This window comes from Macrosteles quadrilineatus, unplaced genomic scaffold (genome assembly GCF_028750875.1).
Source record: "Macrosteles quadrilineatus isolate MER2022 unplaced genomic scaffold, UCM_ALF_1.0 Scaffold_2__2_contigs__length_208266976, whole genome shotgun sequence".
Classification (NCBI taxonomy): domain Eukaryota; kingdom Metazoa; phylum Arthropoda; class Insecta; order Hemiptera; family Cicadellidae; genus Macrosteles; species Macrosteles quadrilineatus.
In genome coordinates, this window is record NW_026542595.1 from 21429318 (window position 1) to 21456757 (window position 27440).

At 34.2% G+C, this 27440-nt stretch overlaps 1 protein-coding gene across 2 annotated transcripts; it reads left to right on the forward strand.

Annotated features, from left to right (window-relative positions):
• Nucleotides 1-1331: 1331 nt before the first annotated feature.
• Nucleotides 1332-22640, forward strand: LOC128987299 (uncharacterized). Of its 2 annotated transcripts, XM_054408071.1 has the most exons (7): nt 1332-1461; nt 18213-18447; nt 18626-18762; nt 19913-20042; nt 20228-20400; nt 21103-21132; nt 22203-22640. In XM_054408071.1, exons 1-7 carry the CDS (start codon nt 1401-1403, stop codon nt 22286-22288), a joined length of 852 nt encoding a protein of 283 aa, XP_054264046.1. In that variant the 5' UTR covers nt 1332-1400; the 3' UTR covers nt 22289-22640. The 2 variants fall into 2 exon arrangements, with proteins under 2 accessions (XP_054264046.1, XP_054264047.1); XM_054408072.1 differs by lacking the exon at nt 21103-21132.
• The last annotated feature ends 4800 nt before the right edge of the window (nt 22641-27440 follow it).

Genomic DNA, 27440 nt, shown 5'->3' on the forward strand with positions numbered 1-27440 from the left:
TATAGCTAGTCACATAAAGGTTTGCTCCCATTGAATTAAGTAAGTGATTAAAATATTCGTTGTCAATAGAACGAATACACTAACCACATAGAAATAACTATTAAAATAATCTTAACTCTTCAAACACTGTGCCTACTAACATATGGCAGCTAAAAAATTAATCTGACAAAATAAACAATGACCGAGAAGTACGTGGACAGGTTTAAAAGTAGGATAATTATGTAATCTGGCAACTGTTTCGAGCCGACGGCGTTGGCAACCTATATAATTACACGCAGGGCGTACTTTGATCGAGCTGTGGTAATGATGGGGATGAAGTGTAAAAGGCGTAATAATTAGAAGCTTGAACAGAGGGCGCTACAGTGCGCGCGCCGCTAGGTAGGGGCGGGGTTTAGCAGTGGATTTGTCATTTTAGAGGATATTGGTTTAACAAAATTATCTTAAATTTACTTGGAGGGTTTGGGGATGTGTACAAATGCTAACTGCTACATCCCTTACAAAAAAAGTGCTACCGGCGTAGATTCACTCAAAGTGCACATGGTCATTGTCGCACTTTTACATTTTATTACATTTTTTCTGGAGCCCCTCATAGCTAAGAATTAATAGTATCGTTATTAATATCACACCAAAGTTAGTTCATTTTTTAAATATTGTATGTAGTATTATTTAATATTTGAAGGTTACTGATTTTATTTTGAAAAGTTTGTTGTGATACCCAGTTGTCATGTGTCATATACAGAAACAATATCTAGACCATAACACCAATAAACAACGTGGTAAGAGCCCCATGGACCAATTGGATTGTTCCATATTCTGAAACTGGAAGGATTGAGGAATACTTAATATCTACTTAGATATATTGATATCTGCTGTGAAGGTAGTTTTCATACCAATAATGCAAAGATTCACACACGTCAGATTGTGTTCTTTATTTAAGTGAAACTTCAATCAGGCTAATGGAAATTCGCTGAGTCCACAGGTTTGCTGCGGCAGGGATAATTTACAATACTTGATTCTATTATGTATTGTTTACTTCTCGGTAGCTTTTACAGTAAAATGTATGCTTGATTAGGTTTCAAATAATCATCTTTTCAGTACCTTTTCTTATAAAAAAAATCGATGTTTAAGAAAATTACCACACGCTGCGATTACTTAAAGTGAAAAATGGAGATGTGATACAGTTGTAGGTTGAGCACGTGGTAAATTAACCGCCAATATGCGATATTCCCCCAGTGGTGGGTGGTGGTGGTGGGTGGTAATGTGGGGTTGAGAAGGGGTGGCAGCGCTTCTGTCAGTCAGTGGCAGTGTGACTGTGGCTCGTGCCATGAGCGGTATACAGGGTGTCATCGCCAACCTCCACCACAGTGAGCGTGTCATGTGTTCACGACCCAGCCTGTGACATGCAACTCTCTGTCTCTCACACACTCACACTCGCTCTCTCTCTAGCACTGACTACGCAATGTGAGTACTAATGTCAATCACTAGGTAGACACAGTAACTCATGTCGTTGTGAATATGTGTTGTAAGTTAACAAAGCCTATACTGTATCTAAGAATCAATATATAATCATTCACATTAGTTACTTTATTGCCGTTATGTACAGTGACATAACATGCTATAAAGTCATACCTGGATAACATTTGCGTCGAATAATTTTGGGAATAACCTTCAACTGACTTAGCATATTTACGTGTAATTGATGTAGTTAATTTTATATTTATTTAGTACTGTTTAAGATAAATTAAAAATATTAATACAATAGCGAAGGAGACGAAGTTTCTCTATTTTTACAAAATGTTTAGTAGTTCTATCTGTATTTTATTTCTAGTTTATCACTAAGCGTATTCCTGGAAAACAAACATGTATTTATACATGTTAAAGTAACTGTTGGAATATATCCGTTTATACAGTTTACTATTGAACACTATTAATTTAATATTAATGAAAATTCGTAGGGATTTTGACATATTTAATATAAAAGGATACTTCAATGCAGTAGTAACCTCAATATCAAATATAGCATGGTTACAAACACTGAGTAATTTTAGCTGAAAACTCATTTTCATAAAATATTAATGCACCCGTTATCGTAGTTCACGAGTTTCTTAAAGCTGCAGATCTGTAAACCTAAAGCTTTTCATCATATGTACTTAAACTTAAATTTTAATTAAATAAGAGCATAGTCTGTAAGTGTAATCCTTTAAGATTGTGTATATTTTACAAATATTACCTTCTTACAATAATCTTACTACGATAAACTATGTTAAAACGACAGAATGCAACAAAAACTATCACAATTAAAATACAAATACAAACAATAATGTATAAAGTAGTAGATAAATTAAATTCAAACAGTGTCTGGACACAAGTATACCTACTTATACAGTTAAAGTAAAACACTGTTTGTAATGTTGTCATAAAAGCAGACGGCGTGTGTTTCGCAACGAATACAGAGACATACAAACTGAGTTAATGTGCGAGATAAGAACACAGTTAGAGTTGCTGAATATGTTTACATGTCTTATACGTCCGTCCGTGGCGTGAGGACGCGGTGTCGTTGTTATGTACGTTTGCATAATACTGTAGTGACATGTAAGCTATGTGGCGCACGAGATTTATGTCTCCATTACAATATCTTGTTTTACTGAAACAGCCTGCTTTTTTGAAAAACGCGCTCGTGCGTGGTCACTACAACACTGTATGTTGCAGAGTTTCTTTGCATAACTTTGCGTACATTTATTTTGTACCTCAGTTTTCCTCTTGTTTAACAAATTATTTTCCTTTACTTAATCGCAGTGATACGACATCGTAGCGATAGCCTGTCATGAGATCGGACATATGCAGACTAGGTTCACATTTATAGCCTCGTAATATAACTAAAGCTACTTAACACAAACTGTAAAACATCTTGCAATAATTGATTATGATTAATATTTTCAACGTGTTTAATTTTCACGATATTATTTACTGGTTGGTTCACTACCTCCTGAGGTTCAATAATAATGACATTATTTCTTCCTAGCCTATTAAAAGTAGCGTATCTGACAAATTAAATGGTGGCTAACCTTTGTTCATCACTGGTTTATTTATTCAAAATAAAAAGTTACGATTTATTTATACAATAGTAAAAAGGTTTTTACCATGTAATGGCATTACAGAATATTTCAGGATTTATTTAGTGACGTTGTGAATAGTAAGACAGTAAACTTGTTAAAGTTTCCTTGAGGTGTACTAATGTACTTAAATGACCTAATCACAAAACATTTATATCTCTTTCAATGCAGTTCATCCATTGGTATAAATTTTGAATATCTCTCTTATTTTTTATTTAATAGCAATTCTACATGTTTAGTTAATATTTACATTTCCGTAATTTCGTCTATATTAAGTGTTTCCTTAATTCCAAACATAATGTATTTCTTCACAACATAATACTTACGTTTGGAATAAGGTAAATACGGTACTTAAAATGTCTTTATAGACGAATTATTTAGATTTTTTTATGAAATACCCCCACCACAGCAAACCTGCTAACTAAGCAAATTCCAATTTAATTGGCTAGATTTCCACTAAAATATTCCCTTAAAATTGTCAGATTTATTTCCTATTTGAATGACACTCATTTTAATTAGTACTTAGGTTTGCTTAGAACTTGGTTAGTAATTAGTACAGGGAAGGTAAAAAACTGTGTATATTCAATAATTGCAAGTCGATAGATTTGTATGAAATAAAACATTAACTAAATTCAATAAAAATATTTCCATAGACAAGTGGAAGTACATTAGTCTGTTATCGGGAGAGGGGGTTGGGGTTATGGGGTAAACTTTGGTTTTTCCTTTTTTGACCCTAAAACATAACATTTTTCATTTTTCTATTTATTTCCACACTATTTTGTGGAGCGAAAAAAAATTTATATTAAAACATTGTTGTATGCCTAACGGTTAAGGAGAAAATTCCAAAAGTTATAAATGTAATATGTTCATGATGTTCTTATGGAGGATCAAAAAACAGTTGAAAATTATCTCATTTAGCTAGTTCATTCCTTTCATCCTATAATAATCAATATTAACATTTGAAAAAAATCACTTTTTACTTTCCCTATATCAGCCAACCTAGTGAAATGCATAACCTACCCATGTACAATTTTATTTGTTTATGGAATCATTGTAGTTTAACTCCACTCATTGAAATTAGCTTAGGACCCTATTAGCCGTGAGCAACATGTGGCGCAGCTAGCGGCGCCGCCGGTGTCGGACGTGTAGAGGGGCATGGAGTCAAATGGTGCCTATTAGCCGTGAGCAACATGTGGCGCAGCTAGCGGCGCCGCCGAAAAAGCTGCCCGAGGTGTTGCCGGGAGTGATTTTGCCCGGCAACATGCGTCGCGACTGTTTTAGTGTCCAGGCAGTCGGGGGGCATTGCAGTATATGGAGCCTATTAGCCGTGGGCAACATGCGACGCCACTGACTGCGCTCGCATGCGTTATAAACGTGAAAACGGAGCCTGTCACACAGTCTACATCGTGGTTTGAGTCGATTGAGACGTGCCTCGCCATATTGCTGTTATATTCATTAGTGACTTCGGTTCACTTTTGTTTACCAGTGACCTTTTTAACAGTGTATTCTTTCCTTTTTGTGTCATTAGCGTTTTTAGTTGTCTTTAGTTTAGATAAACAATGTCTAGTGGTAATAGTGACGTGCAAATTGTGGATGCAGTCACTCAACGAACATGTTTGACACGAGAATGTTGTGGTGAATTTCGTTGTTTGAGCGAGCTACGAATGTGTCGCGCGACTAGTCTCCAGGTTCCAAAACACTGTGGGCCACCGGCGGCTCCGCCGGCGGCGCCGCTAGCTGCGCCACATGTTGCTCACGGCTAATAGGGGCCTTAGTATGCTTGTTTTCTAAGACGATAGTATTATAGGGCACAAATTTAATGCGACATATTGCGATAGATTATATTCCCATAAGCTGCACACACAATGCAATATCAAAATATTTCCAAGATAGTTTTTAAAATTGCATATTAACTGGACCATCTTTAAAATACAGGCGTTGGTCTTGTTATTTAAAAACTACCTGTAAAATTTAGACCCCGATATTCTTGATATGGTAAAATATGTTTGATTACTTCTAAAGACATGTGTAACTTCCTTCGAGTGGAAATGAAATTAGATGGTTTACCCTTACAGAAAGTAGAAAGAAACTGTTAAATCTATTGTATGGTCTATTATCTGTGATTGTATCAAGATAAGGTTATGACTAAACTAATAAAAATACCACTAAACAATAATTTTGTAAGCATACACAACACTAATAAAACAGTTGTAAAATAACGGGATTAGGTGACGAACTACTTTTAATTCTGCCAGCAGTGCAACTAGTGTTTCAGAGGAGCCAATGTTTCCAGGTCAGAAAGTGTAACGATCAAACCACGTGACCTGGCGTACATCACTAATGCAACGACTTACCGTTGCTGGGGTCCTGATACTGACCGGACAGTATACAAGCTCATTTTACAACATACTACATGATAGATATCACTAATGCAACGACTTACCGTTGCTGGGGTCCTGATACTGACCGGACAGTATACAAGCTCATTTTACAACATACCGCATGATAGATATCACTAATGCAACGACTTACCATGTGCTGGGGTCCTGATACTGACCGGACAGTATACAAGCTCATTTTACAACATACTACATGATAGATATCACTAATGCAACGACTTACCGTTGCTGGGGTCCTGATACTGACCGGACAGTATACAAGCTCATTTTACAACATACCGCATGATAGATATCACTAATGCAACGACTTACCGTTGCTGGGGTCTTGATACTGACTGGACAGTATACAAGCTCATTTTACAACATACCGCATGATAGATATCACTAATGCAACGACTTACCGTTGCTGGGGTCCTGATACTGACTGGACAGTATACAAGCTCATTTTACAACATACTGCATGATAGACATCACTAATGCAACGACTTACCATTGCTGGGGTCCTGCTACTGACCAGACAGTATACAAGCTCATTTTACAACATACCGCATGATAGATATCACTAATGCAACGACTTACCGTTGCTGGGGTCCTGATACTGACTGGACAGTATACAAGCTCATTTTACAACATACCGCATGATAGATATCACTAATGCAACGACTTACCGTTGCTGGGGTCCTGATACTGACCGGACAGTATACAAGCTCATTTTACAACATACCGCATGATAGATATCACTAATGCAACGACTTACCGTTGCTGGGGTCCTGATACTGACTGGACAGTATACAAGCTCATTTTACAACATACCGCATGATAGATATCACTAATGCAACGACTTACCGTTGCTGGGGTCCTGATACTGACTGGACAGTATACAAGCTCATTTTACAACATTCTGCATGATAGACATCACTAATGCAACGACTTACCATTGCTGGGGTCCTGCTACTGACCAGACAGTATACAAGCTCATTTTACAACATACTACATGATAGATATCACCAATGCAACGACTTACCGTCTGCTGGGACCCTGCTACTAACCAGACAGTATACAAGCTCATTTTCCAACATACTATATGATAGATATCACTAATGCAACGTTTTACCGCGTGCTGGGATCCTGCTACTGACCAGACAGTATACAAGCTCATTTTACAACATACTGTATGATATATATCACTAATGCAACGACTTACCGTGTGCTGTGGTCCTGCTTATGACCAGACAGTATACAAGCTCATTTTACAACATACTACATGATATATATCACTAATGCAACGACTTACCGTGTGCTGGGGTCCTGCTACTGACCAGACAGTATACAAGCTCATTTTACAACATACTACATGATAGATATCACTAATGCAACGACTTACCGTGTGCTGGGGTCCTGATACTGACCAGACAGTATACAAGCCCATTTTCCAACATACTATATGATAGATATCACTAATGCAACGTTTTACCGCGTGCTGGGATCCTGCTACTGACCAGACAGTGAACAAGCTCATTTTACAACATACTACATGATAGATATCACTAATGCGACGACTTACCGTGTGCTGGGGTCCTGCTACTGACCAGACAGTGGACAAGCTCATTTTACAACATACTACATGATAGATATCACTAATGCAACGACTTACCGTGTGCTGGGGTCCTGCTACTGACCAGACAGTGGACAAGCTCATTTTACAACATACTACATGATAGATATCACTAATGCAACGACTTACCATGTGCTGGGGTCCTGCTACTGACCAGACAGTGGACAAGCTCATTTTACAACATACCGCATGATAGATATCACTAATGCAACGACTTACCGTGTGCCGGGGTCCTGATACTGACCTGATACTTCGCCAAATTTTCGTCAAGGAGAGAAAAGATAATTTTTAGGATATTACAGTAAGCAATCGATTTTATACTTTGTCTGGATTGAAATTAGGTGCAAAAATATATTGATTTAAGTGTAAGAGGTCTGGAATATGCGTTAGTTCTAATCTTGCTTTGTTCATTTTAATTATGAGTCTTGTATTGTACGTTGGACACATCCAAAAGCAACACAGTCATTTAAGGAAAAAGTATTAATTTTGAAACTCAGCTGAGAAACGAGTCTACGACAGGAGGCAATAAACTTACCTCTAAGCCGCAGCGACTCAGACATAATTGTTTCACATTAATTCCTCCTTTAAGAACCAGTCAGGAAGACTTTTAATTACAAACCAGCACCTGTAGGATCTTTATTAAATCCAAACCCAAGCGAGCTTTAAACATTAACTCATTAAGGTGTTTCCGTGTTTGGTAGATCAAACAGGATTTTATCTAATAACCTACAATAGAAGTTTGAAGTACAAAGTGAAGATATTAATTACACTCCAATAAGATGGAAAGCTATTTAAGCCTAAGTAATTATTAAATGAATGATCTAAAATTTAATGTACCTACATTAATGATATTCTTAAATTAAAGTGAATTAATGCCCAATAAATTAGTACATAAACAACTTGTACCCTTTCATCATGCAAAGAATAACAATTGAAAAATCATATATACATATTGGTATTGATATTAGAAACAATCAGCCAATATGGACGTACCTAATTTTTCATTCACACCGTCTCAACTCAGAGATACTCAATATCATACATAGCCATCAAGCACCTTAGCGAATTCCTTTACATGTAATTGTGTTCATTTAATTAAAATTTGCACTTGATTTGTAGAGTGGTTTCAGAACTATTGCTACCATTTATGGCATAGTCAATTATTTTCTTCGTGATTTGGAAGTCAATATTCATCCTTGGGCCATACGAATTGATCAAAGTAAGGAACTGTGTTAGTGACAAAACGCTGCCTAACAAAAGTTTTCAGTTCTCGCCTAGGAGAAACAAGACGGACAAGTGGTTCTACATGCAGTTGATGTGTGGCTCCCACATGGCTTTGCTTTGGTCCTATTTTCTTAAAAGTAGATATTATAGTTCAAAATTATTAATATATAAAATATTGCTCAATTTCGAGTAAAGCCGGGTTTTCCTAGGTGCGGAAACGGAGAGCGGAGAGAGGAACGCGGAGAGCGGACTCCACTTGTCTTAGGTAATTTAATGTTAATGTTTTCCTAGAAGCGGAGTGGAACTCCATGTAAATTTTTTCCGCTCTCCGCTACCGCGCCTAGGAAAACCCAGCTCAAATTCAATTGAAGCATATACAGGATGTCTAGCTTTAACCAGAACAAATTCCGGAAAATGGTTTTATGGGTCAAAATGAATTGAAAATATTAAGAATCACTCTTTCAAAAATTACTTCCTTAACCACATATCCGCCATTTTGTATTATTTATTGAAATTCATTGTATTTAAATATTTCTGTAATTAAGTGTTTGACAATGGCAGCTTGCCGGAACATGTAACACGTTGATGAAGGTTACTTTTGGAACGGATAGAAGGTAATGTAAAACCAAATATTTTATGTATTATTTACATAAACATATTTATTTCTCTATTGTTCCTACCGATTGTAATTCAACTTGGTGTATGTTAGGAATGAAGAAACCCATGTCAGAAAAAAATAACATTGTCCAATTTAAAATCTTAAAATGGTGGACATTTTTATTAAATTACAATATATGGATAGTATTATGACAACATTTCAAGAAAAACTTTTATTTTGCATTCTAAATGACATATCAAACGACAGGAAATTAAAACAGATCGAGTAAAAATAGTTGAGATCAAAATGTTATATTGTAAAATTATGTAGAATAAGACTAAGTTAGTCAGGGGTGCCTAGTTGTAAAACAAAAAATCATGATATTTTAGGAATCTTTAATCTGAACGTTTAAAACTTGGTTTCGTTTAATTGGACTTTATAAACTGCTAAATAAAAGAGTATTTTTTCATCTAATCAGTCATTTTTTTTTTAAATCTGCATTTTAAGATTTTGAACTAACTGGATTAAGGTAAGGTTTTTTTTCTAACATGGGCCTCTTTTATCTTAACATACATACCAAGTTACATAACGATCAGTTAATATTGCATATAGTAGTTAACATTGCAAAGATAAAAGTGTCTATGTGAAAACGATAAAATTACGTATATCTGGTTAGCGAAGCGATTGTGAAAAAAGATTGGTCCTTAATTTCCTTTTTATTTTGACCAATAGAACCATTTTCCGAAGTTTGTCCTGGTTGAAGGTGGACGCCATGTATTTTTAACAAAGTCATTATTAGATCTGTACAAATTATACTATTCAATACAATTTAAAAAATTAAATGATGACAAATTTGTCATCTGATCATTAAGTAAACAAATGTTTTCTCCATAAGGACAGCATGGGAACTTTAAAGGCTACTGGGTAGATACCCGAGGTATTAGCCTTATTAAAAAAAAATGTTTGTGCTACGACCTATCCAACGACACCTTGGACGAGGTGATCGGTAGCGTGACCGCTTCAAATCAATTAGGCTAATCATGCTGACATATTAAATATACAGAAGATGAAATCTGCCTTTGGATGTTTAAAATAAGACAAGTATGCATGCTGATGACGTCCCAATTCTTTATGATGGAAATGGAGTGTCTGAACCTTCGAGGAACGTTTCTATGAGGTTTTCGCTAATACTGTTCTTCTGAACTAAAACTAACACCAAAATATTAACTTCAGTCCCACAGATATCCCTTGGGTATTGTTAGTTTTAATGATTATATAACGTTCTCAGAAGTGGAACGTGACCCCTTATTGACTAGTTCCACTAGGTTTCCGATTTTAATACTACCTTGTAGATTTTAGAACATACATCAGCCAATTATGTCGAGTAAGTTTAAAAATATGTTGATGTGTTATTAGCTTTGAATACCTTGGTTTTAATAGACAGAGATACATACTATCTTATCTTTATGTTGTTTCCTTGGTCCTTATGACGATTTATACTTAAAGGTTACGTTAATATTCATGGAAAATAAACAATTTCCATAGATTTTACCTTCAACTAAATAAAAAAATAGATATAGTACAATAAATACAAAAAAACAAAAATATAAATTTGGGGGGATAAATCCTCCCAAAACCATTAGTTTTTAGAAATCATTTATTCATTATATTTTTTTCATACACTACACGAAGCTGAGCGTTAAAACGTGGGATAGATTTTGCTGGGAAAGTCACTCAACGTGGTTTCCTCGCCTGAGGGTGCAAATAATTGTTTTAGGTTAATACACTTTTAAACGTTCGCCCTGAAGAAACATTTTAATTACTTATCCTTTTTCGGTGGATTTCAAAAAGAAAAATAAAACTCTTGTTACCAAACTGGCACTAGTGAACCAAATACTATGTTGTCTGTACTTCTTTAAATAAATATGTCACATTGGTATGGTAAACTATTTGTATTAGGGAGCATACAAATTTGTTTTTTCCATAATTTTGTAATGGGGGTTCAAACCCCCATAATAATAATTAATAATTATTACTCTACTAACAATGGAACTAAATATTTTTATATCTAAAGTTTAAGAATTATTGGTTTCAACGTCCTTTATCGGAATAGGAAACAATCAAGTCTATTGCTGTTTGAAACACTCGGTATTGCTGAGGATTTGTATAAAGCTAAAGACTAAAGGGTTATTGTTCAAATGGCAGAAAGCGATTTGAAGGAACAAAACAGAGCGTGCCAATGGACGCCTGGGGAGATTTGTAATTACAGTTGGGTAAGTCTGCTGTGTCTTTACAGGCCCTAATGAATCTAACGCCATTCAACCATCCAACTCCTGCAATGTATTTTTTTATTTGGACGTATACTTTGTTCTTATGGTAAATATTTATATCTTTGTTTACTAAAGAAATTGATGTTAACAATTATACAAATAAGGTTATATTATAAATTTAACAGTATGTTTACCAAAGTCTATAACATTGGCGAGACCACGTAGCTCAATACAAGTAACAACTAAATAATGCACATATTCTAAAAGTAAAACAGCCAAAGTAATAGTATAAAACCTATTGAACCACTTTAATCTGTAGGTGATGCGCACTGTTAATGAATGAGTTTAACCGATTAAGTAAGATGAACATTGGCATGGTTGTCTAAATGACCTATACGGGGTTAGTGACATAATGTCATAGGCAAAACTTTATTCAGATCAAAACAATTGATAGTCTTTGGTCAAATCAAGATAACAATTTTTACTTATAATAATTATTTTAACATTGGTCATACCAACAAACCACTTACATAACCTGGAAATGTGACACTGCACTTTGGCTTCTTACAAAGTGATGTAATTTTAAGAGAAACAAAATACTCTGAAATTGTAAAAACAGCAAATGAAGCACATAGGGTAGTGTATAAGGAATTGTAAGTATTTGCCAGCCATGCCAGCCCATGTTACCCGATACACTGTGTCAGGATGGTGGGGGGGGGGGGGGGGGAACGACTGCGGTCTAAGTAAATCACCCGCCCCCCACGTTAGGGTGACTCGGCTAGTAATAATGTTTTCCCTCCCGCTGTCTCTTATTCTGTCTCTAGAAAACTTCTTACCACCGTTGCCAATTTTACAGACCTGTATAAAATTTGACCCAAATTAAAAAATACAAAGGAAAAAATAAATACTGAAATAGTAATCGAGCCGGTGTAGTTTTTTCTACAGCGCATAAGCTGATATGTTTAAAATCGGTTAACTATATCATTAGGTTTTCGTTTGTATGTCGACTGTCAAAAGGTATCAAATGTCTCAAATGAGGGGAGGAACTGAATACCGTATTGTGGGTGCTGAGTAGAATAACACCAGACAGCCTAATTTAAGTTTAGATTTTGCTAGATAGGATTAGGTTAGGTAACAGACTAACTTTCACGTTAGGGTAGCCTAATCCTAAACCAATCTGATTAATATTAGTCTGTTCTCTACCTGACTGTCAATCACTGTATGACTTGGTTAACTTACTACACACATGGCCCTACAATGCCTAAGTTGGGGAACATCGCGTCATGATGATAAAAGTAGTAGACCTAGAAATGCACTACGGGAGTGATGTGTATGTACTGACCGAAGCAAACCACAGCAGAACGCTGTTTCCTCTGTGATAGTAGTACGTTTTCTGTGCTCTGTGTTACGGATTCCAAAAACACCCGCAGACCAATTTAATGGATGTTTTCGGGCTCTGGACGTAAACAATTTACGAAATTTTATTTAGATAATTAGATATTACATAAAATAAGTAAGCATAAATTTTTAGCCGGTGTGTAGCTACAGCTACTAAATCACCTTTAAAATATGTTCACAAAATAAAAAAGTAAAGTAAAGATATGAATCAGTTATAATTAATCGGGTTTTCATCACAGTTTTACGAAAGTATTAATCCATTCATTACTTAGAATTGAAATTAACAAACAAACAAACAGCATGCACGTTTCCAATGGTTTATTTCTTATTAAAGGTTGATAGCCAAAGATCACACTCAGAAATGATTGGTTATAAAACATACTAGTGAAAAGATAAAAATGAGGAAATGAGAGAAAGAAGAAATAACATCATTTCTTGACCGAATTGTTGGAGCGATATCCTGATGGCAAATATTTCCGGTCTGTTAAGTCTTGAGATAACGTCACCCGACGCTGCTGTTATAACAGTCCGAGCGACCCCGCCGTCCCCTCCTTCCACACACTGTCCAAGAAATACCACTGTAATGGTAAAAAATACATTTAAAAATTGTTTTAACAATAACCACTAACCAGCCTACATTTCCATAACCAATTTAATGTGATAGATGTTTTTATATTCTATTTTAATCTTCAACAATAAGAAACCATGTTTTTAACCGTGGTAACCATTGGACATGCCATAATTTCTTATTTCGGCCCATCTGACTGGATGTACTCTTAAACCCATTTGGCTCAGCTTTTGGTGATCAAATGATGTTCTGACAACCGCCAGGTTTATTTAAATGTTTTCCCGAACATTTTGTGAACTGTTATACCGAAGAATCTTTCACAGCACACCGTTTACACAGACATCGTAGTATACTTATTTCATATGCAATGAAATGTTTTTTTTTTTTATGCGATGCTCAGTTGAATGATATAGTTTAAAATGTTTTTTTTTTGTGTAACTGGATATTTTAATCTTTTATCTGATGATTGTACAAAAAACAAATGGACAATAATCTTGTTGGTACTGAATACGGTACTTTCCTGAATAGGGAACATTCATTATTATTGATGATTGTTTTTCGATATATCGATGTATTATATTTCGATCCAATACCAACAAATTAAATAATATCCGCTGATAACCACGATAAATAAATATTCTCAGTATCAAAAAACAATTAAAAAAATATTTTATTTAAATGATACTGTTAAATTAAATAACCTAGCCAACCAAAATCGCTGTAATATATCAAAATTCCGTTTGATTATTCCCCATATGCATTTTCTGTTATGGAATTTTGAAATGGTACAACATGTTTCGTTAGTTTATAACAGTTTAATTTCTTATTCCAAATAGGCACCTATATTATTTTTGCCTAAATAAAATCAGTTGTCAATTTGTAATTTAAATTCGTTTAAAGATAATGAAACAGAGGTGATAGCCTATGGATCGTAAATGAAAAACAAAGTATCGATATATCGAAAAAAATGTCGATAATAATGAATGTTCCCTTTAACAGGAAAGTTCCCAGAGTACATATTTGAACAAGAACTTAAGTAATACGTAGTATTATAATTACTAACTTATACCTATTACAAGCACAACACTGATAACCACGACATCAAGTGTCATGCATGCATAAGGACAAAAAAAAAGATATAATAAAAGACAGATTTACAGATAACCTTTAACCATGACCTGAGAAGAGTGTTTTACTTAATTTTTACGATAAATAATATTTTCTCTGCAAAGGCCTTTGGTTAAAGTCGAGTGTAATAATATATATTGTAAAGACATTAACTATTTTTGTTTGGTTAATGCCTAGGCTATTACATTATTTGAGAAACATTTACTATTTAAGAACTTTTGAGGTTGGCCTTAACATCAAACATGAACTCTTGTTTCCATTAAAAAAGAGTGAAATCACGGACATGATTACTGAGGATTCTAATAACCTAAAACACAACTCTAATTATGTAATACACAACAATATTGAACAAATGGTCAGTTTTACTATACTTTTTTTACATTTTCAAACCATTTAACAACAATTGATTCGTATACTGGTTTGATACAGGTACAAACAGTTATCTAGAGGAACATTTGTCAGTGGGCGATTAAAGGACAAAAGTGTTCCGGACAACCGCGGGCTGCTCACTGCTCAGTGATTACAGTTTCAAACTTTCTCTACGTTTTCGGCTTTTAATGATGCCCCGGGTCTAGTGAAATTACACATTCTCTAACTTATGTTCGTTTATTGTCTCTTACCCTCACTTAAGCTTTACTAGTTTGTCTTATAATTTGCAACACTAATAAGTGTAACTGAGTTAAATAAAGTGTTCAAAAATATTAAATTTATTATTAAATCCTCACCAAATAATGTGAAGGTAGTTCAGAATTATAATATGGATGACACATAAGTAATATAGTTCATAGTAATAATATTAATGTTACAGTTCAATGTAATAGATATAACCATGCAAATTGTACAGTGTGTTTATTATTAATTGATATTATAAGGCCTTACCTTAGCAATCCTGTTTTTTGATCCGAAATTAATTTCGGGCCCGAAGGTCCATCATCAGTCGGGATCTAGTAGACCAAATTTTCTAAAATAGAATCCACCCGTTGGGTTTCGTAGAAAGTTTCACAACATTTAAGAAATCCTCCCATCTGAAATCCTCAATGACCAACGCAATTTTTCAGCAAACATAATTTTTGACACATTGCTGAAAATAAATAATCAATCATACACCTGTCCACTTCGATCCAATTAAGACCAGAATCTTTTCAATCCGTAGTCAACATAACCTACAACAAGTACAATCCTGTTGATTTTGACAGTTGCCAGCAACAGGTTCTCTAACCAAAGTGAGGTTATCTGACATTATAAATACCCCCGCCGCAGCAAACCTGCCGTCTAAGCGAATTTCCATTTGGCCGAATAGATTTTCAATTGATCTACTGTATTTAAATAACATTAGGTTTAACGAGTACCTAGGTTTGCTGCTACAAGGAAACTAATAAAGTAGTGTGTTTTTAGTAAAATATTGATAGCTTACTATAAAATAAATAAATTTGCCAAGTTTGATCAAAATATATCCATAAACAAGCAAACTACAACATTTTACAATATTCTCCATAAGAATAACATGGGAATTTTAAATTTATCATTTTTTTAGTTTTCTCCGTAACCAATAATCGTCCAAAAACACTTTGATATACTGAATTGTTTGTTTTTTTAAGCTCTTTAAGAAGGTTTGGAGAAAAATTGGGAAATTTTGTGTTTTGAGGGTAAGAAGTGAGAAAAACCAATTTTTACCCCATAAAACCCCCCATAAAACCCTGTTCCCATGGTCCGATCATGCTGGATCGCGAACTCATTCAAGTTTATCCCGCCTTACACCTACAAACCAAATTTCATCAAAAACGGATAAAAATTACTCAAGTTATCGTGTTCACGGACACACATATATATATATATAAATCTATATATATATATATATATATATATATATATATATATATATATATACATATATAAAAATTTGAACGAATGGTGTTTTTGGCCTCTGGGGACATTAAAATGAAAAAGTAAATCGGTCCCGGGCCTAAGTCTTACCATGAGACCTACCGTAATAGCTACTTAAATTCGCTAAAACCATGGTTTTTAACCCTAATTGTTTTACTCTTTTCGCATTGACTATGACTTGTATTGTCTTAAATGTTGCGAAACTTTCTACGAAACCCAACGGGTGGATTCTATTTTAGAAAATTTGGTCTACTAGATCCCGACTGATGATGGACCTTCGGGCCCGAAATTAATTTCGGATCAAAAAACAGGATTGCTAAGGTAAGGCCTTATAATATCAATTAATATATAAGCAATCCAGAGGCTAAAATGATTGATGGGTTTATTATGTCATAGATTGGCTTTTATAGTGTGAAACATTTTTGCATTTTAATTAAAAGGTTTACATCAAATAATTGTATTTTCTTACCTTTTTCATGTGAATAAATAAGTCACCAAAATGCCGAATTACCATTAATTGATCAAAGATGAAATCCCTAAAGTTAATGATAGCCCCTTTAAAAACAGACAGGAAACCAATTTACTATGGTCCCTCAAACTCACCAATTTATATTTTATATTAAAATCTAAATTATGAGGGCTAAGAACAAAATAAACAATTCCTCCTGGTAATAGCCAAAGAGAAGCAGATGTTGTTTGAACTGAACCCTAAAAGTGTAAAGTTTCTGCGGTTATCTGATACAGTGTTTAAAAGTGGTTGGGGTGGGAAACAGGCTAAATAAATCATACCCCCTCCTCTCGCGAGGCAAAGTAGAAGTAGTATTTTGTTTCTTGTGTTTTCTTTAGAAACATTAAGCTAAAAAGTAAAGAGACACAATTGTTCAGGATTTAGTCAATCGTACAAGGACGAGGAGGTATTCCTACGAGGTTTACCAATTGCTTAATAGGAATATTGATTTTATATATGGATACCTATAGAGAAACGTAAAGAATTTGTTTGAGATCGTTATGAGTCACGTCACAGTATTAATGTTTTTCCAGTAATAATAAAGCCGTGTCACATTATCTAGCAAAAGAAATGGTTGGAGTTGTTTAACCACCCAATATTCCCAAAACTGTAGTGGAGCTATGTAACTCCCACCATGCACCTTGAGCTTTATTTATAATAAGCTTAAATCTGAGAAATACATTTCATGGTGTATACAAAATAGTTTATGTATTTTTATAAATATCTGTGTTTTTGTTTACAAAAAAATTATGAAAGCTGGTAACAAAGTAGAATATAAATGTGGATGTACCTTTCAGAAGGATAAAATTTACCGAGCTGTTTATTACATCAGGAAACAGATATCTAGTTACGTGGTAGTAATAATAGCAATCGGAAATAAAGTTCCTCTTGCGATCAATACTACGTAGGCCAATGTCGTTTGATATACATAATATCTGTAGTAGTTCCATGATCAACTGTTAGGTAGGGGGTTACAGAATCCACACACGACCAAAAAGTACTTTTATGTTTTTATTTTGCCTAATTCTGATTCCTTCTTATGCACTAGGGGTTTTGTAGCTAAAAGCCTCTTACACAAAAGGTTGTGGTTAGTTTTGGACTTTGGGGTTGGTCTTTATATGCAAAAATAAATATGTTGCTTTATTAATACTTTTGAAAAACGTATTTTAAGGTGAATATAAAAGAAGGAAGACCTTAAAGTGTATATAAGATTTTAATGTATATATTTAAGACTTATTCCGAAAAAAAAAACTGTTTTTAATAGTCATAACCATAAAATAAAGGGTGCCTACTAGTTGAACGCATGTTATTTAGTCATCAAGCCAGTTTACTGTAATTTAAAAACTTGTCAACTGGATTGCTGAGCAAGTAATTTGACGACAAAGCCGGCTTTCGTATCAAGAAACTTGTCGAGCAAATGCCACCCCTTCAATAAGAGCCTGATAAGCCAGTAATCATGGTATACTTTTGTAAGATTAAAATGTTACCAAAACATGATATGTTACAGATGTGGCCGCAGTCCAGATCACGGCACTCCGAGTGCCAGAAGAGGTCCGTAACGGGTCGGACGGAGCCATCCTGGACTGCGAGTACACTCTGCGACAGTCCGAGCTGGGCCCAGAGTCTGGTCTGGTCGTCAAGTGGTTCTGGAACAACTCGCCAGCTCCCGTGTACCAGTGGATCCCAGGACAGAGGCCTCAGGACCTGGGCGTGCTCAAGGGCCGCCTCAAACTCGATTACAAGTAAGTTTCTATACTTAATTAATTGTAATTTATATATAATGAAAATACATGTCTTTGAGCATATAATTTAAAATTCAAATCAAGGGTTTTCTGGTTAAGTCATATTTTTATCTATTCGTCATGAAACGATCCAAAAAACCCAAAAATTCAAGACGTTGTAACTTAACGTTGGCTTTAGGGCGAGTAGACACCCGTACACCATGCACAGAGCTCTCTACATCAACAACCCCACCACTGAGCTGTCTGGGGAGTACAAGTGTTCGGTATCTACCTTCACGGACGAGGACTTCATGATAAAGAAGATGATCGTCTATGGTAAGAATAAGTTTAATATAATCTGCGCTATTTAGTTGTATTGACTTTTACATAGGTATTACAAGTTTTTGAACCATGCATGAAAAAGATATTTCTAAATATTTTTACAATGAATTCTTGTTTCTGAAATAAATGACTATAAAATGTGAAAGAATTTCCTTGTCGGAAGCTTCTGATCTGTTATCCCATTTTTAAGAATAAACTAAATCGTCTTCTCAAATCCTCAGGCTTCAATCTAAACTTTGGGGATTTTCAACTGTTTAAAACTTTTAATGAATACTTTTATTGAAATACTTAAAGGGTTGTTGAACAATCATTTAACTTAAGTTCGTCTGAGCTGTACTGTTCAACTTTGTGAAATCCATTACTATTAGTTGTAAGTAAGATTGCGTATTTGTGGCCGTTAAATTGTTTACTAAACAACAAGGTAACTTTTTGAATTGAAGTATGGAAAAATGTTTACACGTCCTGATGTGTAGGTACTACTAATTGGACCAATTGTACTAATTGGAAATAGTACAATTTTTCATAACAAAAATACGTCATCGTGACTTCATGGAAATCAAGATAAAAGATTATAATCCATGTTCCAAGCCAAAACTAGGTAAATTACTAAAAGGTCAATATCCCCATGTTTTATTAATTGAAAATGTTCCTGAGAATAATTTCCTTTACAACGTGTAAAAACGTTGATAACTTCCGTAACTCGTTATCATGTGTGGATAATTGTCAGAAATTGGCCAAAACTGTCATATTCCTTTGAATCCCTTCCAGAATTTAAATATTGTAACAAAAATTATTTGTAACCCAAAAGGATAAAAAACAGATTAAGGATAAGTAAATTATAATAAGAAAAAGTAGTTTTTATGTGAACTTTAAGTCTTAATAGAACATAGTGTAACCAAGGTATTCTTAAGGCAGCTATTTTGGACTTCACAGCTAGTTAAGGCAGTTAGTTGGGATTTGTCAGTTTGGATTACGAACTCAACAGTCAATAACAGTCATTACCCCTGACACTGAAATCTTTCTCAATCTTACAACAAAAATCGTTCTTCATGTCATACACAGTTATTTCTAGTACCCATTTAGAAAATGAAGGGAAGAAGTTTTGTTAATATTAATCCATGGTAAAAGGAATATTTATGTGTAGCTCCCGAGAGAAAGGTTGACCTTGGTCACAGCAAGCATGACCTTCACAATGTCAACATCACATGTCGAGCCCTCGGACTCTACCCGGAGCCAAGGATGACTATACACAAGGGCACTGACCTCAAGTCTCTGTGAGTACCGAATATCATATATAGTGCTAATTCTAAGCAATTGAACTACATGGTTCTAAAGGGTATGTAATGCAATTGCTTAACCTAGTTTTAGTTTACCTGGACTTAAATATTGAAATTACATCCAGTGCTTTCCAACTCTCTTATCATGTGCACAATCATCATGTACGACGTACGTGTTGTAGTGAAGAGATGGAGGGAGTGTCGGTGCGGACTCTGCCTAGAGAGGAGTCGTACGACGTGGTCGCCTCTGTGCTCCTCTCTGACTCCGAGTTGAGAGGATCACTCGTAGTGAACTGCGAGCTCTGGATACCCTCCACCTCCTACCGCAGACAGAAGACTCTGCATTACTACCCGGGTGAGCTCCATAGGAAACATTTGCTTAGTAGACCTTGTAGTGAGCCATACACAATCTATTAACGTGATACTGTACATAGAGCAGAAAAGACAGTAATATTAAATATCAAAATAATTATGGTGACCAACACATGATACGAACATAGGAATTACATATGCTGTTTCTATGATAAAGGTTTGAACTAAATGTATTGAGTTTTAGAGAACTTTGAATAAGAAAATGATTTGTTTACGATTCAACACAGTTATACGGATTTAATTAATCAAGACTACTGAAAGTTATATCATGCCTCTATTTGTAGCACCTTATATTTCTATGGGTTTATATATTTGACAGGTAAGAACCGCTTGGAAAGCACATTAAATGTCTAGCCATTTCTTTATAAAACCAATCACTTCATTGATTGCAATTTATAGTTGTTTCAAGATTGATTTAAGTTAGGTAGAATATTCACTTAAGTCATGAAATCATGTTGGAATGTGGACCAGCATGGTTAATTGTTTATCAAACATTAATATCACCAAGATACGCGAAAATAATAATATACATACGCATTCTCATAGTCTAAAATATCTTTAGATTCTACACATGAAAATTATATAACAGTGGTTAGACGGTGAAATGATATGTTTTTATATAAAACACCAGAAGTAAAGTTTTTCACTGAGGTAGGACATATCTTTACTTGTGTTATTATTTCAGGACGGGCTCTCCCTTGGATTGGAGAGGAAGGTAGGGATTTCCACTTCCCCTTAGTTAAGCTCTTACAGCCATTCCCTGCTCCCATTAGCTTTTAGTTCCAATTGTTGTTTTCTTTGTGCACGCTGTAAATACACTCTCAAGAATCTTAAGAAACCTCGTAATTTTGCTACTTAAACAAACCCATATCGACCTGTTTATTCCATGGTACGCTCATACTGTCAAATATATGATAAGGAAAATGTTTATAATCTCTGACAGGCACGTAACGGATAATATCTTATTTAAAATGTCTATTTAAGAAAAAAGTTCAATTTATTAGCTTTGTATTTGAATCTAAGTTGCATTTGCTTTGCAAAGACGACATATAAACAAACCTTATTATAAAACTAAACTAATCGCTTCAACCAAACATTTACAATAACTATTTATGTTTGATAGATACCCTCAATACAATTTCAAAAAGTCAATTGTGCTGTCTTACAAAAAAAAAAGATATCCGTCAGTGTTTGCGAAAATGTGATTTATAAAAACGGGATGAAATTGGATCCATCAATAACGGTTTAATAGGCAAGGTACGATGACAAATTAAATAGTATACATTATGATTTAATCCTCCGTAGCCTACAATCTAAGTATACACCTAAGTTCTAATGTATACTTTATCTGCACAGCTTCTCCACATTATTATACTCTTCAAGTAATCCACAGTCCTTTGAAACTTTAATGAGAATGAAATGATTTTAAAACCATGTAAAGGTTCCTTATGATTTTAAATTGAAGTCAATTTATGGACCCTAATTAAACTCCGTTTGTTTAGCAAATATCTTATTTTGCTTATAATCATTGAGCCAAATAAGTCAATGTAAAATTTGTTTACGGATAGTACGTTAGATATTTGTATTTTTATTACTGAAACATCCATAAAAAATTTCTATCTTACTTTTTTCAATAGCTATTATTCTAATATATGTTTGTTTACGTAAATTGGCACCCATCTATACACTACAGTTTGATTGTATCTAAAAACTTGTGTACATGCAGCTGAGATGAATGTAAGAATAGTTTGTGGGTTCACGCAGTGACGTCAGTTCTGTTCACAGACAGCGGGTCATCGCCAATACGAGTCGCTGCGGTCGTCTTGTGGTCGTCTCTTCTATGTTCGCTACAACTACATCACTACCACTGAGACATCATTACCAACAGTCTGGCCCCACTTACCGAATTAGTTCAAGTGTTCTTGCAAACCACAGTCCGGAAAGTCTCCGGACTAGACTGGCTCTTTCACAAATGATATCGGACATTTCTCGGATGCTGTGTAAATTTATACTTTTATAAATAATATAACTTAATTACTGTATGTATTTGGATTTAAAATGGACAGTTATCATTATTACCATCGTTTATTAAGCTTTGTAATATACTGTTTACACTTATATCTTATGCCAAAATTACCAGCCTCGAGGCGTTAGGTCAGCTTGTTGTACATAAAATATATAATTATGTTTGTGATAATATGTATATTTTAGAAATAAATAAATTTATACTGTCGACTCAAGTGTATTTTTGTACTTATTATCGTAAAAAGTATTTATACACCTAAATAAATAAATAGGATATGACATAAAATAATTGCCAATGTGCATAGAAAGAAAATGTAAGAAATCATTTGCTTTTACCAGTTTCAATTAATAAATAGCCTAATCTTACGTCCTGAAACATTGTCTTTGTTCATCGTTAGAAATTATATACGTAATGAATATTTTCAGCAACCACCCCGAAAGACATAATAAGTATAAAGAACGAATATGATAAGCTGTTATGTCTGAAGCTGGTACCAAGGTTGGAACTTTGCCCACACATTCGGAACAGATTGCAATCATCCGCTTCTTCCTCTAGCCTATTATTGGAAAGGTCAAATCACAAACAGAGATTTCAGCCCTGTGCTTCAAGTTATTCAAACATGTCCCATAATATCGTTGAAAGTCATAAATCATCTCTCTTACATCAAGCATAACTTCTTAGATGTTCTTTTTTGAAGACTAGATACTACCAAAGATCAAATATGTATGAATATATAATATATGAATATCAAATATGAATAAATATAATTATTGAACTTAGGTTTTTACGAAATACTTTTGTGGAAGGCAAAGTTTAAGTATACCATATTCTACAGCGTTTTTAAGCGACAAATTATATTATGTTATTTTATGCAAAAGCAATATCTTCTGAAATACATTTTAGTTAGAAGATTATATTATTTTTTTTAAATAAGATAACATGATAATAGTTTGTCAAGAACACTAATGGAATTGTTTTGGAATTTTCAGCACACCTCGTTTCATTCTTATATTGCACAACTATTTAAGCAGACTAAGTTACGAACAAAAATAGTTTTAATGACAACCAATCAAAATAACTTCCAAATTTTTTTCAATTTAGCTAATGCAAATAAGCAGCTGTTTAGTAGGTGGTTCAATAATTTCATCCATTACGACTACGGTAAATCTATCAATGACGAACCACTGCCAACAATTAGCTACAACAGTTTGAATCAATCGATACATAATGTCTATACAGCTATTACTTACAATCGAAGTTTACAACCGAGTTTGCAAGCTTTATAGAGCTGGCGTTTACTACCTATTGACAGAAAAGGCTTTTTACTCTCTAGGAAGTAAAAAAAAACACTCCAGACCCACAACACATGTTTAAAATAGCTGATTTGCTGCAGTATGACGAAAATTGACTTTTCATATTTTGATTAATATAGGACGCCCAAAAATATACAGGAGCTTATATATATTATTCATTCTTTGCAACGTCAGAACTAACTATAGAATTGGTTAAAATGCAAAAGAACGATGCTACTTAAAATGGATGCTGTTAATTAACATTAAAACTGGGTTTCTGTCGTAAATCAGCTCAGTTAAAATTGAACATTTCTCCACCTGATTAAGTGTGAGCTTCTCGTATACATATACAATTAGTTTATCGCTAGTAGTTGATACTTGAGTGAGAGCGAGTATCACACTCAAGTATCCATTATTATTATTAATTAATAATAATAATAATAATAATAATAATAATAATAATAATAATAATGGACTTTGAATATTCCAGGGAAATAAAATGTAGCCTACGCAATGTGTTTACAAAGGATAAAGTAAGCCTATTAGTATACGTAAATTGATAATTTGATGTTTTGTTTGAAAATTCATGAACTATGATTTCAATTGCAAGCTATAATTCAAATTGGAAAAATTACACGCTCATTTGTTTTATAGTTTTAGAAAGAAAATGTGCATTTTAATACGATATATTTTCTACTAGGAAGTCCTCATTAAAATATTTACCAAAAGGATTTTTATGTCAAAGAACGAATCCATATATAGGCCTACGATTTTAATGTTAACTCCTCATACACAACATTACAGTTGTTGTAGATTAGTTTGAAAACACATTTTTTGAAAGCACGGTGATAAAAACTGCTCTGAAGGTTAAGGGCCAAGAGAAGACCTTAGCAATTAGTTTTCGTCTTGCCATTAGCACGTGTCTTTTCTCTCAGCATTCAGAGATCCTTATCTTCGAGTCTCTTTGATGTTTGTTTTATTTGCCAAGAAAAGCTTCGTATGAAGATGTATTACACTCCGAATATAACTACAGGCTGTGTGATAGAATAAAACAATTAACCCACAAATTTGCCAGACGATTAAACATAGCCCAGAATGACGTCTCACTGAAAACCTATGATTTGTTCTTGTGGTTGAATACGCAAATGAAGGTAAATTAAATGCTGAACATGATTGTCATAATAGTGTCTAAGATATATGTACATGTATCCTTTAAACGCATCATATAAACAGTAAATAAAAGAAACAGAACCAAACTTAAAATAGCCTATTAATTAATTTAATCAATATATTGACCTCAGTATTAATCTCACCAATTGGTTCATTACCTTTAACATAAAACATATTGTTTTAATTAGCTTACACAACAAAACAATAGAAGGGGGTAGGATTGAACTAGCTTCCTGTTATAAAGGGTTAACTAGAAGGTTTTCTTCTCGTCTTCCGACTACACTGCAATCGTTTAGAGCAATTTCGTTAATCACCGTGACTAAACTTTGTTGCAAAGCTATTTAGCCTTTGGGACGGATTCAAATAATCTTACTTCGAGATCCAACTGACGGCCTTCAATCTGAAAGTTTAACACTTTCAAAAGTTCTTGACAGGCGGTGCCCTTCCATGGTGATCATGTTCACTTTACAGGTCCGTCCAAAAGACTTAAGATTTAAATGGTTACAAAAGGAACCTAACTACCTTAATTTTCTTATGGAATTAAGGCCTTATAAAACTAATTTCACCATAAATAATATAATGTAAATCATATTCTTATTGTGTTTAGTAACAAAAGCATGAATTTAAAAGGAACATAATTTTCAACTATTTAAATTATCACAAACGTCATATTAATTTGCCATGTAATAAGTATTGCGATGTGATTTAAAATCCCGAAATATATTTTAAAATAACTCCTTCATCAGCATCGTAGGTGTTATGAAATTACTTGAAAATACATCAAAATGCTTCAAATAAGACATGTAAAACTATGTTTACACTTATACTTTTTACTCACAATGCGGTAAATACCATGGCGTATATAAGGTCCCACATAGGCTTAATATTTTATAAACGACCAGAGATAAATCAATTAGATTTGGTACATCAACACCACACCTAAAAATAAAATTGTTGAAGGAACTGTCAGTTTTCTGCCATATTACGGGGACGTCCCGCAAGGAGTAAGAAGGAAACCTTAAATTGGAGCATAGGTTGATATGTACATCGAACTAAAGGGCTTTAAAAGCAGTATACAATGCTGCAAATTTAACTCATACGGACAACAAAGCCAAATATGGTAGCTGTTCAAAGATTTCTTGAATCTGACATTTTGAATCTTTAAACGGCTGCCAATTTTTACACAGTTGTTCTTTTGAGCTAGAATTTGCGGAATTGTAATCTACTAATAAAGACTTTTAATTTGAGGTTCATGTCGTTTTATGATTACGTTTACGATTAACTTCCGATTCCTAGCGGCTGCCCCCCTGAGGAGGTAGCATTGCAAATTCAATGAATCTTTGAACTGCTGTCATTTCTTACTCGGTTGTCCGTTTCAGTTAAAATTTGTGGTATAATATTCTGCTAATAAACGTCTTTAGCTCGATGTACATATCAACCTTTCTTTTAAAAATTTCCTTTTGACTCCTTGCGGGACGTCCCCATGATATGGCAGAAAACTTAGGGTTCCTTAAAAAGTAGATTTTTAGGTTTTTTGTTGATGTATTTAATCTAACTGATTGATCTTTTTTCGTTCAGAACATATTAAGCCAGTGCGGGACTTTATATAAATTCTGTATAAAGGATGGTAAGTGGGGATCGATGATCGTAAGTGGGTCTGATGATGATTGGAGTGTCCAATCGAAATCAATCACCACTTACCATTCTGTTATAGTATTTACCGTCTTGTAAGTAAAAAGTATAGCCTAAAAGTAAAAATATTATTACAAGTGTTAGTTTACGTATATTTTGTACTTTCAAATATTGTTTGTATTATAGATGAAGTAATGAGACTTGGTATATCAATAATAGCCATAAATGGGTCCTCTTTTAAGCTTTTATAACTTTTTTTATCCCTTAAGGGAGGGTGGTTCACGAGGTGTCAGACAAAATTCCTTAACAACAGCACAGGTCGAGTTTGATATAAAATTCAATATCTTAGTGGAATAGATTGCCGCAAACCCACAACCGAGTAAGAATTATATTAAGCAGAATTATTATTATTATGATTACAGCTGTTCAAAGATTTATTGAATTTGTAAAGCTATTATGTGCCCCTCCTCTGTGAGACGTCTGCCTAGAAGTCGGAAGCAATTCACAAAAAAACTGCAGATTCAAGAAATATTTCAACGGCTGCAATTTTTGATTCGGTTGTCAGTTTGAGTTCGGGTTTGCAGAAACGTGTTATACTAACTTGGGCCTTTGATACCATAAATCAACCTATGCTGCAATTTAAGAATTTTGCCTGACTCCTCATGGACCTCCTTAAGGCATAGAAAGTAATAAAAGCTTAAAAATAGTTTAATTATGGCTACTATTGTTATACTAAGTCTTATTACTTTATATAGAGTATAATGATGGTAAAATTTACATTACACAGTTACGTAACAAATTAACAATCACACTGTATAATTATACTATTTCGAACTCACTATAATCTTGAGATACAGTTTTACATCAAGTTAAAGCTCATAAGAGGAATGCAGCAAGGTTTGA